Raw genomic sequence first — 15,865 nt, forward strand, 5'->3', positions numbered from 1 at the left:
GAGACAACTGTTGAGCCTTTGTATCCGTCTTGAGTGAGGCGGTAAATTTTCTAGGGCTGGGGTCAGCCCCCCAGTTATCTCAGGTGTAGGTGGCAAGAAAAGTGCCAGGTTCCCCGTGGTGCAAAGGATGGGTCCAGCCCTAGCCGGTTTGGTTCAGTGGATCGGAGCACGTGCCCGGGTTGCAGGCTCCATCCCCAGTAGGGGGCGTGCAGGAAGCAGCCCATCAGTGATTCTCATCATTGATGTTTCAATCTCTCCCTCTCCCTTCCTCTCTGAAATCAATAAAAATACATTAAAAACAAACCAAAAAAAAGGTGGGTCCAAGTCGGCGGCTCCACAGCACTATTGTGAGTTTTTAAGTCTTGTTTATTTTCCGAGAGTCTGGCCCCGCCCTCGCCGTAGCTCCGCCTCCAAGAGGAGCTATCTCAGAGTACGACATTTTGCGATTTTAACTTTTTGTTACCACTGTGACCGTGTTTTCTAAGTCCCTGCTGCGAGGTGGGGATGTCCAGGTTCAGAGTGCGCGGTACTGCGTGTCCCTAATCCTGGTGCCGTGACCTATTTATGGGATTTGACCTTTCTTCCCTTTGCTTTAAGGCGAGGTTTCTCAGCTTGGGTACTACTGACGTTTTGAGCCAAAAACTCCTGTTTATGCGGGCTGCCTAGTGTGCATCCCCGGCCTCTGCTCCCTCGGTGCCAGTGTCATTCCCACAGTTGTGACAACCAAAAATGTCACCACACTTTGCCAAATATCATGCCCCTGGGACATCCTCGGGGTTCAAACCGCTGTGCAAGAGTAAATGGGGTTTGGGGGGAGTGACCCTCTTCAAAAGCCGGAAGAAATGATGTCTTAGCTGTGTGAAGGGCTTGTGGCCGCTGGTCCCCTCCAGAAGCTCTCAGCCCCGTTTCAGCGTGCTCGTCCGGGAGGGAGTCGGGACTGGCCTCGCCCAGAGGCGCCACTCACGGTCAGTCGTGATCCATCCTAAGGTATTACAGAAGGGCCTACGGCTTTAACCCTATGGTGTAAGGGAAAGAGCTCAACAGTTGGAGGGAGAGATCCAGGAAGAGGTAACAAAGCAGAAAAAGGTGGGTCGGTCATTTGTCGTTAAGAGAGGCATCTACAGGTTCACCTTTCTTACATGTAGGGAGACAGTACATAAGTAAGCTAGGGAACCAGTGTTGTTGGGTCATTTAATTACTTTGATATTCTTAGAGGCATGAAATCCCTGTAGCTCTGAGGTTTGGGGGATGGGCATTAACTGACTAAAAGACAAAGCTATACGGTATAATCTAGAGCATATTTTTAAATGAACATCAGTTTAATAGTCTTACAAAATAGACGAGTCTTAGACACCCTACTGCCCAAAAAGGAGGTGCATATGTTGTAATTGGTAAAAGATGTTTGTGTTAATAAATCAGGAATTGTTACCCTAAATGAAAAGATCTTACAGATCAGATGTGACTCTTTCATGTAATGGGCGACATTTCATCTGTTGATATATTTAGTTAAATCTTGGCTCCTGGGAATTTCTGCTCTGGAGAATTTTTAGGTCCTTGGCTATTATTCTCCTCATAGTCATCATATTAACCTCCCTAGAGTGTTGTATCTTCTCAAGAGTTTTAAATGCCTTTCTGCAGCTACTGACACATCAAATGATATCCATCAGAATTAGGGCGAAGAACTCAACAATCAACTGAGTCATCCATATATATAAGCCTAAGCAACCAACCAACCTGTCGCCTGGTCGCTATGACATGCACTGACCACCAGGGGGCAGGCGCTCAACACAGGAGCTGCCCCCTGGTGGTCAATGCGTTCCCACAACAGGAGCGCCACTCAGCCGACCCATGAGTGCCAGAGGCAGGGCTCACGGATGGGAACTGACTGGGCTCGAGCCGGTGGCAGGTGCAGCAGGGCCAGGATGAGCGGGAGTGGCAGGCAGGAGCGGCAGGCGGTGTTGGACTGCTGGTTTGGGCCCAATCCCCACAGGCCATGCCAAGGGACCCCCACCAGTGCACGAATCCATGCACCGAGCCTTTAGTGCTTATAATAACTGTGTAACTGTCATTGACAGTGACTGTACATCCATTCATCCTAACAACATGAACAGTGGTACCCAATAGCAATGCTATATTTGAAAAGTAACCTCTGAGAGGGCAGGGGCTCAGAAGAGAACACCCAATTTCTTTCTAGCTTTAGATGGCAGGGTACACACATAAAAAAATTCCATGTATGTACAAAGCTTAGACCTCATGGGAGAGATAAAAGACAAGCAGAAGAAATAATCCATGACCAGAGGAATATATAATAAAATGTAGGTATGGATGATTAGAGAATAAGGGCAACTCAAGCTACTAACCATGTGGGGCATGAGCCTTCCCGCACAGTAAACACAATTGAAGAAACAAAAGGAATGCCCTGTCTCCAGCGAACAGAGGAAGCCATGAGAAGCTTTCGTTCTAGAGCTCGGCACACCTGGGTTTAACGCCTGGCTTGGGCACCAACCAGGTCTATAACACTGAAAAGGCAATTGAACGCCTTTAAGCTGCAGTTTTCTGAGGTTTATAGCAGCTCCTCTTTTCCGGGGCTGTGGTAACAATGACAGGAGTGTGGGAAAGGACTAGCATAGTTCCTGGTACCTAGAAAATGCTCAATGGGTATTTACTGAAGGAATGAACATGAGCTATTAAATCTTAGGACCTGAAGCAGGAGAGAATCACATGAGGAAGAGCTTTCAGGAGGCGGTAAGACCCTGGGATATACCTAACGTGCAAGAGGAGGAGGGGCTCCAGGGACACTAATGGAGGAACAGTAAAGCAGGTGGTTAAGAGATGGCTTTGGAGGCAGTCAAATCTGGGTCCGAATATCAGCCCTGCCACTTAATAATAGTGTGACTTGAGCAAGTCACCTAATTCTAAACCTTATGAACAGAAAGAAAAAAAAAATTGAAGTAAAAGTGGCAAACCTCTGTGTATTGTAGTATATACAAAACAAAATTCATCATTTAAACTATTTTAAGCGTATAGTACTGTGGTATTGAGTACATTTCCATTGTGCAGTCATTACCACCATCCATCTCCATGGGTACATGGGTGAGAGTTATGTTGTTGTTGCTGTTTTTTCTTTTTAATTTAGATTTACAGTAACAATGAATCAATAGTACAGAAAGTTCCCATATTACCTCCCTCCACAGCTTTCCTACCAAAGTATTAACATTATACATTTTTGTGGTTCTTTTGTTACAAATAGTGAACTAACATTGATACTTTATGTATTTATTTATTTTCTGTCACCATTTGTGCCCCCTATTGATACATTGTTATTAACTAAAGTCAATAGTTTACTCAGATTTCCTTAGTTTTTACTTGATGTCCTTTTTTCTGTTCCAAAATCCCATCCAGAAGATCATGTTACATTTTTTAGTTATTATGTCTCCTTACTTTTCTTTTGTATGACAAAAATGTGTCTGTGCATGTATTTTTTGTTGTTTGTTTGTTTGTTTGTTTTTAAGTATTATGGGGCGGGGGGAAGAACCTGGGTCTTCATAATTTTTAGTGAAAATAATACTTTGTCCATACCAGGATACTCCACAGTAACAACCTATTTACAGCCATATTGAGTGATTAAATTGTGTTTATGATGACCGGCTGGCCTGGCTCAGTGGTTGAGTGTTGTTGACCTATGAACCAGAAGTCATGGTTCAATTCCTGGTCAGGGCAGCTTGATCCCCAATAGGGGGCATGCAGGAGGCAGCAGGTCAACGATTCCCTCTCATCATTGATATTTCTCTCTCTCCCTCTCCCTTCCTCTCTGAAATCAATAAAAACATATTTTTAAAAAAATCATGTTTATGATTTCCTTAAGCAATTGAGCTTACATTTTGATCATATATCTATTAAAAATTGTGCAAGAAAATCTCATGTTCATTTTTCATATTCTGTTTGGCAAACAAACCTTGGCAAACTGAGCAATAAAAAAGAAAAATATAATCCTGGGGTGCATTTGTAATCAATGCATAGAGCTGTGGCATCAACTTTCAGAAGAGTATTTAAACATTGCCACACACTGGCCATGTGTGTGTCCTGCAGTTGCGTGACTGCGTGGTTCTGCCCTTGCTCTCAATGGAAGAATGAATCACAAACACTGTTCACAAACTGTTAATTCTTCGAAAGCACCAAGTGGTCTTCAAAAAGGGAAGTATAAAAATCTTAAGACTCTAATGGTATATTCTAATTAGATTCCATGAAGCACATGACTGTAGTTGTAACAAAGCAGTCTCTATGAGCACAGTTTCCTGTTAAAAAAATAGAGACCCTACCAGAAAAATTTATATATATATATATATATATATATATATATATATATATATATATAGTTAAACTTATGTGTTTGAATTTCTCATTTTACAAATTTCATAAAATTCTCTCTTTACTGGTGCTAATTTTATGTGATACTATACATAGACCAAGTTCTTTAAAAATAGTATTTGCCTCTTCTAAAACCAGTGTAATATCCAGATGCCTATAATTATTCCAAGGTAGAAATCATGTTGTGATTTTCCTGTAACTGGTAGAAGAAGAAGAAGAAGAAGAAGAAGAAGAAGAAGAAGAAGAAGAAGAAGAAGAAGAAGAAGAAGAAATAGAAGATATTGAGGGGAATGCTTGCTGAATGGATAATGAAGCATAGTTCCAAATTGTAGACATTTCTAGAGAATTAATATGAGATCCTTAAATAAGTTACCATTTACTCACGTTTCCCACTTTTCTGAAAATAATACGTAAATGGACAAATTTAAAGCTAATTGTCAGTTTTACATCCTTCTTTATTCAGCAACAACATCCTCAAGAGAAATAAAGGCAGCTGCTATGACAACAGATCACAGACTGAGTTGCTTATCACAAGAGAAATTTATTTCTCACAGTTCTTTTTTTAAAATGTATTTTTATTGATTTCAGAGAGGAAGGGAGAGGGAGAGAGCAATAGAAACATCAATGATGAGAGAATCATTGATTGGCTGCCTCCTGTACGCCCCACACTGGGGATCGAGCCCATAACCCAGGCACGTGCCCTGACCAGTAATCAAACCGTGGCCTCCTGATTCATAGGTTGACACTCAACCACTGAGTCACGCCAGCCAGGCACATTTCTCACAGATCTGAAGGCTCGAAGTTCAAGAACAGAGTGCCAGCGTGGGCAGGTTCTAGTTAAGGCCCTCTTCCAGGTTGCAGATGGTAGCCTTCTTATTGTGTCCTCCCATGGTGGAAGGGGTGAAGGTGCTATCGGTGGAAGTGGAGTTCTCAGGGTGCCCCGAGGAAAAGAATTTCCTGAGACCCCCCCAGAGGGTGGGGTTTCATGGAAAGCTTTATTAATGATGTAAAATTAAGGGGGTTCCCCTCCAAGGTCCCATCTCCATCCGTACTGCCATGGAAAAAGTACAACTGTGTCTTCAGCAGGGCCAGAATTAAGACCACTGCCCAGAATTTCTGTTCCTTATTACAGTCCAGTTCAGTCCAGCATCTGGCTAGCTTAGCTTGTGTTCCCAGCTGCAGTCTATTGCGTGTGGGTTTCGGAAGGTCATGGGCCATTGTCTTATACACATGGCTATGGAGAGAGAATGGGAGAGTGGGGTCATGGAGCAAGAAGGACACAGGGAGAAGGAACTCTTGGGGATTTCAACTTTCCAAGATTTCACACACTTCTGATGGGATCCACACCCCTCCCCCCCCCCCCCCCCCCGAGCCAATCCACTGTTCCCAAGGCTAGACTGACAGACAAGCACCTTCCTTAGGTCACCCCAACTTCACTACACATGCGCCCATTTTCCCCTTTGTTCGATCCCTTCTGCCACTGATCTGCAGGGAATGGACTCCTTTATAAGGGCATTAACCCCAATCACGAGGGCTCTGCCTACATGACCTAATCACCTGCCCAAAGTCCCACTTCCTAATACCATCACCTTGGGGGTTAGACTTAAACATATGAATTGGGAAGGGGGGGTAAACATTTAGACCATAGCACTACCTGTCATATTGGGTAAACTGTCTATGCTCCCATGTTGTGGATCTGTGAGCGAGGATGGTGTGTCCAAACACCTCAACAGTCTCTAGATGTATGGGAAACCGGAAGCCTGTCTGTTAGGTCGAAGCTCCAGAATTAGTAAATATATATTTTCTTTTCCTGTCTAGCTATCGGAAAAGCTAAACAGAAGATGGAACTAAAAATGCCAGTGAAAAGTCCTCCCAGTGCTTCTGTCTGCTGTTTATACAGTGTCCTGAGGGTGGGAGCCTGCCGAGAGCGGTCTTTTTGATTGTTACTGCCCCAAGGAGCCCAGGAGTGCCTGCTCACTAGGTCATCCGAGTGATCAAGGGGCATCCCCCGTGTGGATTGCAGACTCCCGCTGGTTGTAGGGAGGCAGCTGGAAAGTAATACTGTTATGGGTTCAGTATTCTTAATGGTAGCATCCAAAATTTTTCTAGTCACCTTATTTTAGGCACATATTTGACTGTTATCATGAACTATCTACAGAGAATCCTACCACCCTTTTTTTATTCATAACCAAGAGCTCAAAATTGTATTGTCTTACACATAGTTCCACATTATTTCCCTTAACACACCATTTTTACACTTGTCAAATCTGAAACTCACTTGTGTCTACTCGCACAGCTTCATGAGAACTTTCAGCGAAAATTCCAGGTCGGTAGGCACTGTCTTTTCAGTTTACTTGGGACAGCACTTAGGATGCTTCCTCAGAGATGTGGGGTGATACTGTGGACAGTGCCAAGCAAGGGGGATCACGTGGATGGGTGCGGATTCTATTGCAAGTTTGGGGATGGAGGATAGGAGGGGGGGGGGGGGGGTGAATGTGAACAAGAGAAAAGTGACTTTGTATCTCCCTCCAAAGAAACGGGCTTTTGTAAAAATGCCACCCTTGACTTGCAAAGCTCACATAACAACTAACTCTCCCTACAGTTGTGATTGGTTCTCAGTGAAAAGCTATTTCAAGACAATTGTCATGCCTTATTAAGGATAAGTATGTTTGGAATGTATCCTATTTATAAATCCTTAGATATAAAATAGTCATGGTTGTTTAATCCCCAACACCAAGCACAGTATCTGTTGGAGAGTGGGAATTTTTGAGCATGCTTCCAGAGAGGCCGTGGACTATGCCCCAGATAGAGATGTCAGTGCTGACACCAGGCCAGGCCTTGAGATAGGGTCTCATGGCCCCTTCCCAGCACGTAGGCCTTCTTTCATAGAACACTGTCAGCTTTCTGAAGAACAGGATGAGCCTGTGAATAACATGGTCGTCATTGGCATGACTCTGATGTTGCTTGGGAAAAACTGTTTTGTCTTGGGTTACTTGTTCTGCAAAAACCGGATGTGGTTAATGTGCTTAAAAGCGGTCCTACACAAAGGGTCGCTGCTGCTCTCTGGTCTCCCTGCGTGGAGAATGGCAGAGCAGTCTCCGGGTCGCCTGGCCGCCCTGCTAATACAGACTCCCTAAATTTTAATTTGGTCTGGGCTCCCGTGGTCATTTACTCGCCTCCGCTCCACAAGAGTATCCTTGGGATGACATCTCAGACCGCATTCTGACCTCCTTGATTAAAGGTCATCTATGGGTGTCTTTGCATCCGGCATCCGTCTCCACCTTTCTTACATCTACTAGCCCAAACACGTTAACACTGACTGTTTAGGGATCCTGTGAGTCCCGGACGCGGTCGCCCTCCCATCGTCGGTCAGGAGGAAGGTCCAGGGACAGCCAGTCTGCAGCTTCCCAGACGGTGGAGGCAACGACCCCGCCACCACCAGCGGGACTGAGGCGGGAGGCCGGGATCGCGCGGCGCAGGGCCGCCTCACAAAGTCTCAACCAGAAAAACAAAACAACCGCAGGCCTCCAATCCCCGGATGGAGCAGGCCCGCCCCCGCGGCTCGGTCGCGCGTGCGCATCCCGGAGGCCCCCCGCGTCAGGCGGGAGGCAGGGAGGGTGGGGCGGGCGGGGTAAGGAAGGAAGGGCGGCGGTTGGGCGAAAAGGAGGCCACGCCCATCGCGCCAACGTTTCTGCGCATGCGCCATACGTCAGCTTCTAGTATTTTCGACGCGTCAGCTACCGCCCAGCTCAGTTCGCGTCCGGAGGTCGGAGGTGCAGGTCCGGTGTTCGCGGTCGGGAGCGGCTGTGGAACTCCCCTTCGTCCTCGTCCCTGGCTGTGGGAGGGAGGCGTCTGTTGGGCCTTTCTCTTCGTCCTGCGTGAAGGTCGGCGGCCCGTGGTAAGTTTTTTGGTGGCGAGGTCGGACCCGCGGGGACCTCGGCGTGGGTGGCGGGGAAAGTGCGGGGCCCGGCGTGGTGCACAAAGGGGGCCGCTGGCCGGGCGGGAAGGCCGGCGTCCGGCGTCGACTGCACCGGCATTGGAGAGTCTGCTTTGCTTTGTCAAGGCCCGCAGTCCCCCTCCCCCAACCACCCGCGGGCCTTACTTCCGGGACGTCACTCCGCCCCTCCCCCCTCCGTTTCTAGGAACCGAATCTTCGGGAACGATCCTCAGAGACCAGGAAGCTTCCTACCGCAGGCGCAGATGTCAAACTACGTGAACGATATGTGGCCGGGCTCGCCCCTGCAGTCCCCGGCGGCCTCGGGCGGGTCCAGCCGGCTGTCCTCGGCGACCCGGAGCCGCTCTTCCAGAAGCTCGCGGTCCCGTTCCAGCGGCTCCAGTCGGTGGTCGTCCAGCAGCGGGAGCCGGCCCCGGCGCAGGAGCAGGTCCAGGTCTCGGTCCCGAAGGCGCCAGCAGAGGAAGTACAGGCGCTACTCGCGGTCTTACTCGCGGAGCCGGTCGCGGTCCCGCAGCCGCCGCCGGTACCGGGAGAGGCACTACGGCTCCTCCAGGAGGTCCTATCGGTCTCCCTCGCCAGACCGGTCCCGCAGCCGGTCCCGCTCTCGGGGACGGTCGTATTACCGAAGGGCCTATGCGGTCACGCGGGGGCGGCGCTACTACGGCTTTGGTCGCACAGTGTACCCGGAGGATCACGGGAGTTGGCGGGGAAGATCCAGGTCGAGGTCGCGGAGCCCCACGCCTTTTCGCTTAAGTGAGAAAGGTGAGTGAGAGGTGCAGTTACCTCCTCCCTCGGTCCTTTTCACACGTGCACAGACAGTGTGAGAAGCTGCGGTGTGGTTTTCCATAATTTCATTTTCTTTGGTGCCTGAAGTTTCAATAGTTTTGTTAGGAAGACATTAGCAGGCTAACAGTTAAAACTACACTGCAGTTTTTTAAGTGGACCCCATTTCTTCCCCCTTGGGATTAAGCTGTGGGCGGTAAGTGGCTCTGGCCACGTGGCGGCAGGTAACCTCCTCTCCTGGTGGCTGGCACTTTGTGGAGTCTTGTAAATGTTAGTGACTTCCGGTTGCCCGCCCTAAGTTTCTGCTAAGTTCAATGTAGAACGTGAAAAACAGGATCAAACATTCCTTTTTTTTTTTAAATACTCCTTTTTTCAATAGCTAATACTATATTGCCAAAAAAACCCAACAAGGATTTTGTTCCAGTATTTCAAAACAAATGACTTCCGGGATAGGATCATGGAACAAAAAGAAGATAGGTTTTAAAAAAACAAACAACATTTTTAAGTCTGAAAATGGATTTAGTAATTTATCAATGATGGCTCATTAGTTGAGAGAGATGTACTGTATGGAAAGTGTTTTTTTTTAAGTACGATGTTCAGGATACATAATTGAAGAGAAAGCAAAAACTGTGAACACTAGTACTTTGGTTAGGAAAACTGAAAACTTGAAATTATTTAGGGATGCTTATTTTACTCATCAAAAGAGGTAGAAAATTGTTTCATGAATAAGGATATATTTTACATATTTGTTTTGCTATTATAAATAAAATGTAACCTTATTTTGTGATTATAAGATTAAGGAATATCTTGGTGTTTTTTTTGTAGATCGAATGGAGCTGTTAGAAATAGCAAAAGCCAATGCAGCAAAAGCCTTAGGAACAACCAACTTTGAATTGCCCCCTAGTCTCAGAATTGTTCCTGTATCTAAAGAAACAAATCATGGAACAGCTGTATCAAATAATGGTGCAAAGTTGGAGGTAAGTATTCTAGGTTTATCCAGACAAAATCTTCAGAAAGCTGCTGCCAGAAAGACCTGATTAGCATTTTTATTCAATATATCTTAGCCGTCTTGGAAAGGCTAGCTAAATATAATTTGTTAAAGTAAAAATAGCACATCTGACATCACTAGACTTAGTCTTTTCCATAAAAGTGGGAGATGAATGACCATTATTTTCAGTTGACACAATTAATTGCTTTCATGATTGTAGCTGATACTTTGGTGATTTCTATGTAGCTACCAAATTTTTCTAACTTGTCTTTACAGAGTATCTGTAGTTTTCATTTCCAGCATAATGTTCCCAGAAATTCTGTACTCAACATACAGTATAGTTTACCTGCTTTATTTCTGTCTTATAGAAATCATGAATGTGGTCTCCAGACTTTGCTGAAGAAAATCTGTTGGTAATTGATAAATGGGCATAAAAGCATCAGAGGTTTAACTAATTTGAGTTTATATTCACACACTGAAAGCTTAGTTTTTGTTGGTAGATCCATGTGCATGTTAGAATTTGGGATAGGCACTATTTGGATAAGATACTGAAGACAGTTTTAAACTAAAGGTCACTTTGTAATGTTGGGGCATCTGTGATCAAGATGTCCATTTCATAATATATGCAATATATTCCAGATGTTTTGAGAGATTACAGAAGAAGAGGCCTGCTTCACTTGCAGATAAGTTTATAATTCTACAGAAATGTGCAGGATGTGCATTGGCAAATTGCACTTTGTTCTTTAAGTTATGTTGAAACCCAGAGCATAAAATCCATAGTTTTAAAGGTTTAAGGTAGTTAAGAATTGATAGTCTGTGTAAACAGGAAGGATGTTACCTAGATAATCCTATCATTCAGACTCAGTTATGGGTATGCTTAAGTAGTAGTAGTAGACAAATCTTAGTTGAGTTGCTTTTTCAGACGACTAGGTACCCAACTGGGCTAATGCCTTAGTTCAGCGATTTTCAACCTCTTTCATCTCATGGCACACATAAACTATAATTACTAAAATTTTGTGGCACACCAAAAAATATATATTTTGCTGATATGATTTAAAAGGTATTAATTTTGATTCATTCACACCAGATGGCTATTGTGTTGGCTGTTGCCAAATAAAATGGAAAAGAGATAGTGCCCCTGACTAAATAGTCAGGTATTGCATGTTGTAGAATTACTTGCAGCACACTGGTTTAAAATCGCAGCTTAGTTCTTTGTAACTAGGTATTTTCTGGTATGGCTTGACTTTCAGAGTTAAGTTGTATTTGGGAATACAATATAGCTTTATGGGGAAGCTTGTCTTCATCAGATCCTTTTATTGTATCAATTTTGTTAATGGGAAAAACATTCCAGTGTTTGTTTACACTGTTAGCTGTGTGGTTAGATCCAACTTGATTGGCTGTGTTTCTACAGCCAAATTTATATGCAGTTGGGCTGCTTTGTATACAGTATTCTAAACCAAAAATAAGGTTTTAAAAGTACATATTTTCTCTTCCTGCCTAGCTATCGGAAAAGCTAACAGAAGATGGAACTAAAAATGCCAATGAAAAGTCTTCCCAGCAAAAAAGCACTAGCCCTAATGTAAGTATCTAACCACTGACTACTCAAAAATTGGATTTGGAACATAACATCTGTTATGTGGGCTTTTGTTTTGTCTGCTGTGATAATTGGGGGCCTACTAAGTCACTTTATAGACTTAATATTTCTCTACACACACTCGCACGCATAAGTTTTAATTCTCACCTGAGAATATTTTTCCCATTGCTTTTCAGAGAGGGATTGAAGGGAGTGGGAGGGAGAAGAGAGGGAAACATTGATGTGAGAGAGAGACACATCGACTGGTTGCCTCCCGTAGGACCAGGGGCAGGGAGTGTACCAGAAATTGAACCCTTGACCCTTAGGTGTGCAGGCCAACACTCTTAACTATTGTGACACACTGGCCAGGGCTAATCTCGATATATTGTTGTGCCAATTTTAAAAAATTTTAAATTGAACTTTTAGAGAGAAACATTGATGTGAGTGAAATCAGTCAGCTGCCTCCTGCAGGTCTCCTATGGAATGGGTAACCCTTTGGTGCATAGGAAGACACCCAACTGAACCACACTGGCCAGGGCTTGTCGTCCCCCCCCCCCCTTTTTTTTTATTTGAGAGAGGAAGGGAGAGGGAGAGAGATTAGAAACATGATGAATCATTAATTGGCTGCCTCCTGCACACCTCCCATTGGGGGTTGAGCCTGCAACCCAGGCATGTGTCCTTGACTGGAATTGAACCCAGGACCCTTCAGTCCAAACTTCTTCAAAACAGACTCGCCCAGGCCGTGGTATTTTGTGGAAGAGCCACACTCAAGGGGCCAAAAGAGCCTTATGTGGCTTGTGAGCCGCAGTTTGCCGACCACGGCACTAAGCCAAACCCGCTAGGCCTTGTCCTCCTTTTTAACAAACACCTCACTATTGTAGTATGTCTTGCATATGTTTGATTATACTTGGCCATTTCTGGGCCTAAGTTTGAGTGAGGTTATAGATGAGGTTCACACTTGGCATTTGGTTGTTGTCTCTTAAATTTCAGTCTTAAATGGAATTATTTAATATATTGTGTAAAGCAAATATTTTAAGTATGTACAATATATGTATGTCTGGGAAGCTGACTTGAAAATTTGTTCTCTTACAGAATTCTGTAGCAAAAACTGCTGAAGAGACCTCTTCAGGATCCCTAAAAATAAAGCAGAAAAAAAGTCCATATGAATTGTGGAAACCTATTTAAAAAGAACTGATGGCTAAGGTTGCTTTGAAATGCACTTTATTGCAAGTTTGTTTTCTCTATGGCATTATTTCATTCCTATGAGCAACTTAGTGGTAATTGTTAACATTTTAGATTTATTTTGCAGATATTAGCACAGATGGACCAGAGTTGTATGTACAGGTGGGAGTCTTGTATATATACTTTGTAAATGTTTTGTATAGTATCAATTGGTTACATAGAAATGGACTTTATAAGAAAAAGTAATTATTGTATATATATTTGTAAATAAATTTGTTTTTACTATTTTAGTCTGACTTTATTATATATATCTTATATATAAGTATATATAAAAGGCTAAGCGACCGAACGACCGGTTGACCAGTTATTCGGTTGCTCAACACAGGAGCTGCCCCTGGTTGTCGGTGCGCTCCCATAGTGTGAGTGCCATTCAGCTGATGGACCTGTCCCGGCGACCCACCAGCCTGGCAGCAGCCACTCGCTCCCTCAGTCCTGCAGGTCCAATCTCCTAAGAACAGGCCAGGCACCAACGGACCAGTGCCGCAGGCATGATCCTGACAGCGCCATCGGCCTCTGGCACTGTGGCCACTTCCCCTCCCTAGACGCCCCACAAGGAAGAAACGATATAAAAGTGGCTGCCAGGTAGCTCCCGACAACCAGTGTGAATGTCAGCAGGATGGATCCGGATCCTGGGCTGGCAAGGGCATCCCACTTCCCGCCCGGAGGGCCCTTCGTGTCCTGGACCCCCACACCCTTCGGGATGGGCACCAGAAGTTGGGCTCATGGCTGGCGAGCACGGCTGCAGCAGCGCAAGCCTCCTGATCAGGACTGACTGGGCGTGAGCCCGCAGTAGGCACAGCAGGGCCAGGATGAGTGGGAGCGGCAGGCAGCATTGAACTTCCGGTTTCAGCCCAATTCCCACAGGCCACACACTGAGGGACCCCACCCGTGCAAGAATTTGTGCAATGGGCCACTAGTCTATTATAAAACCCTATAATATGCAACTAGACTAAATGGTAGAACAGCCGGTCGCTATTGTATGCGCTGACCACCAGGAGGTGCACGTAGAACATGGTGGGCGTCAGCCTGGTTATACAGTAAAGTCGGAGAAAACAAGGATTGGCTTTAAGATTTGTAACTGAAAATGATAATCTGAGTAATCTTAGTTGGTATTTTAGTAAAATTATGTAACTTAAGGATTTCCTTGTAAGGGAGATTTGAAATAATTGACAATACTAGATTTTTTCACTGTCACTTCGCTGGTAATGGAAAGTACCCAATCTGATTATGACCTGTATTCAAACAGCTATTTAACATGCGAGGTCTGGCTAGTTGCTATGGATATGTGCCATTTCTCAGATTGCACTTCTACAGTGATCCAGCCTCTTAATATGCTTGAGACTTCCCTATTTAATTTTCTCTTAGTCTATTCATTTTTTCTTCCCAGTATCCTGAAAAGAATATAATAACACATTTTTTTCTCATAATTTCTCCATCCTTGTCTAATTTAACCTTGTTAGTTCAGCCTGGCCAGGACTATGTTTAATATCTCCTATGCTTTGAAACACAAGAAACTGCATACCCCCAGACAAGCTGTCATTACATAATTGGAATACAATTACTCAGTGTGATACTCTGTTACCACATAATCTGTGGACAATAGTCATGTGCCACTTCAACCACAGGAATATGTTCTGAGGAATGGGTAGTTAGCCGATTTCATCATTGTGCAAACAGAGGGCACTTACAGGAACCTGGATGGTACAGGCTACACACCTAGGCTGTATGGTATAGCCTATTGCTCCTGGGCTGGAAATAAAGCACACAAGAGCAAATGCAACCAAGAGTGTAAACATGATGTAACATGGCATACTGTTTTACAGCAAACTAAAAGTACACTTTCAGATAAAAAGTACAGCTGGTGTGGCTTTGGTTGAATGTTGACCCAGGAACCAAGAGGTCAAGGTTTGATTCCAGGTCAGGGCACATGCTCAGACTGTGGGCTCGGTTCTTGGTGGGGGATGTATTTCTATCTCTCCCTTCCTCTAAAAAGCAACAACATTAAAAAATATAGATAAAAATACATAAAACAGTAACAATCATTTGTTACTGTACATAATTATGCTATACTTGTTTGTTTACACAGCATCACCAGAAACACCTGAGTAATGTGTTTTGCTACAGTGACTACCTCCCTAGGTAATAGGAATTTTTCAGCTCCATTGAAATTTCATAGGACCACCCTTTATATTTGCATTCCATCATGAACTGAAACATTGTTATGCATTGCATGACTGTATGGCAAGATGAGAATTTGTATCTAGAGTCTAGATTCAGTGCTGTCCAATAGAAATACAGTATTAATTCACACCAGTGAATTAAATTATCCCAGTATATCTAAAATATTTAAACACAATATAAGAAATGCTGTGAGGCATCCACCTCGCCTTCTCTCTAGCAGGCTTGGTCCCGGCGTCATCCTCATCTGATGTCATCCGGCCTCGGGAACTCGGGGTTATTACTGTGTGTGGTTAGCGTGATCCAAAGGTAGAGAATGGATCTTGAAGGAAAGGGTCGTTGCTGGGCCTCCAAAGGAACCCCGCATAGACATTGAGAACCTTGGGCCTCCTGACCTCTGGGGTTTACTGTGGGCAGAAAGCAGACTTTGAGTGGACCAAGATAAATCCAGGAGTGGGGAAATGATTGAAGTGATGTGCACATTTCTCCTAAGTGCTCATGCTCACATGGGTGAATAGACATAAAATCCGGAGCGTGGAGGAGGTCAGGAACCCTGTGTGCCATTGGTCAGAAAGTATATTGATTATAGTTGGATATTCCCCTTGGCTTGGTTCAGTCTGTCCAGTAGCAGTTTCTGGCCCAGGGAGTTGAAATACAAGGCCTCTTAGGAAAGACTGACCCTGTATTTTCCTGATAAAGTATAATAAATTTTGTAGGCTTCCTATCTGGAGAAGGAAAGTAAAAAGTTATTTAAATAAAAAAAAGAAATACTGTGATA

General features: G+C 44.5%; 1 protein-coding gene across 2 annotated transcripts; it reads left to right on the plus strand.

The window, feature by feature from the left end:
* The first annotated feature begins 8,106 nt into the window (after positions 1-8,106).
* Positions 8,107-13,134, plus strand: RSRP1 (arginine and serine rich protein 1). Of its 2 annotated transcripts, none has more exons than XR_013813802.1 (5): positions 8,107-8,266; positions 8,511-9,085; positions 9,932-10,083; positions 10,463-11,673; positions 12,760-12,832. XR_013813802.1 is itself a non-coding variant. In XM_079777517.1 (5 exons), the coding sequence occupies exons 2-5, from the start codon at positions 8,569-8,571 to the stop codon at positions 12,850-12,852; spliced, it is 840 nt and encodes a 279-aa protein (XP_079633643.1). In that variant the 5' UTR covers positions 8,107-8,266; positions 8,511-8,568; the 3' UTR covers positions 12,853-13,134. The 2 variants fall into 2 exon arrangements, 1 of the variants encoding a protein (XP_079633643.1); XM_079777517.1 differs by having other exon boundaries at positions 11,596-11,673; positions 12,760-13,134.
* Positions 13,135-15,865: the final 2,731 nt, after the last annotated feature.

The sequence above is a fragment of the Cnephaeus nilssonii genome, assembly GCF_951640355.1.
Source record: "Cnephaeus nilssonii genome assembly, chromosome: 7".
Taxonomy (NCBI): Eukaryota; Metazoa; Chordata; class Mammalia; order Chiroptera; family Vespertilionidae; genus Cnephaeus; species Cnephaeus nilssonii.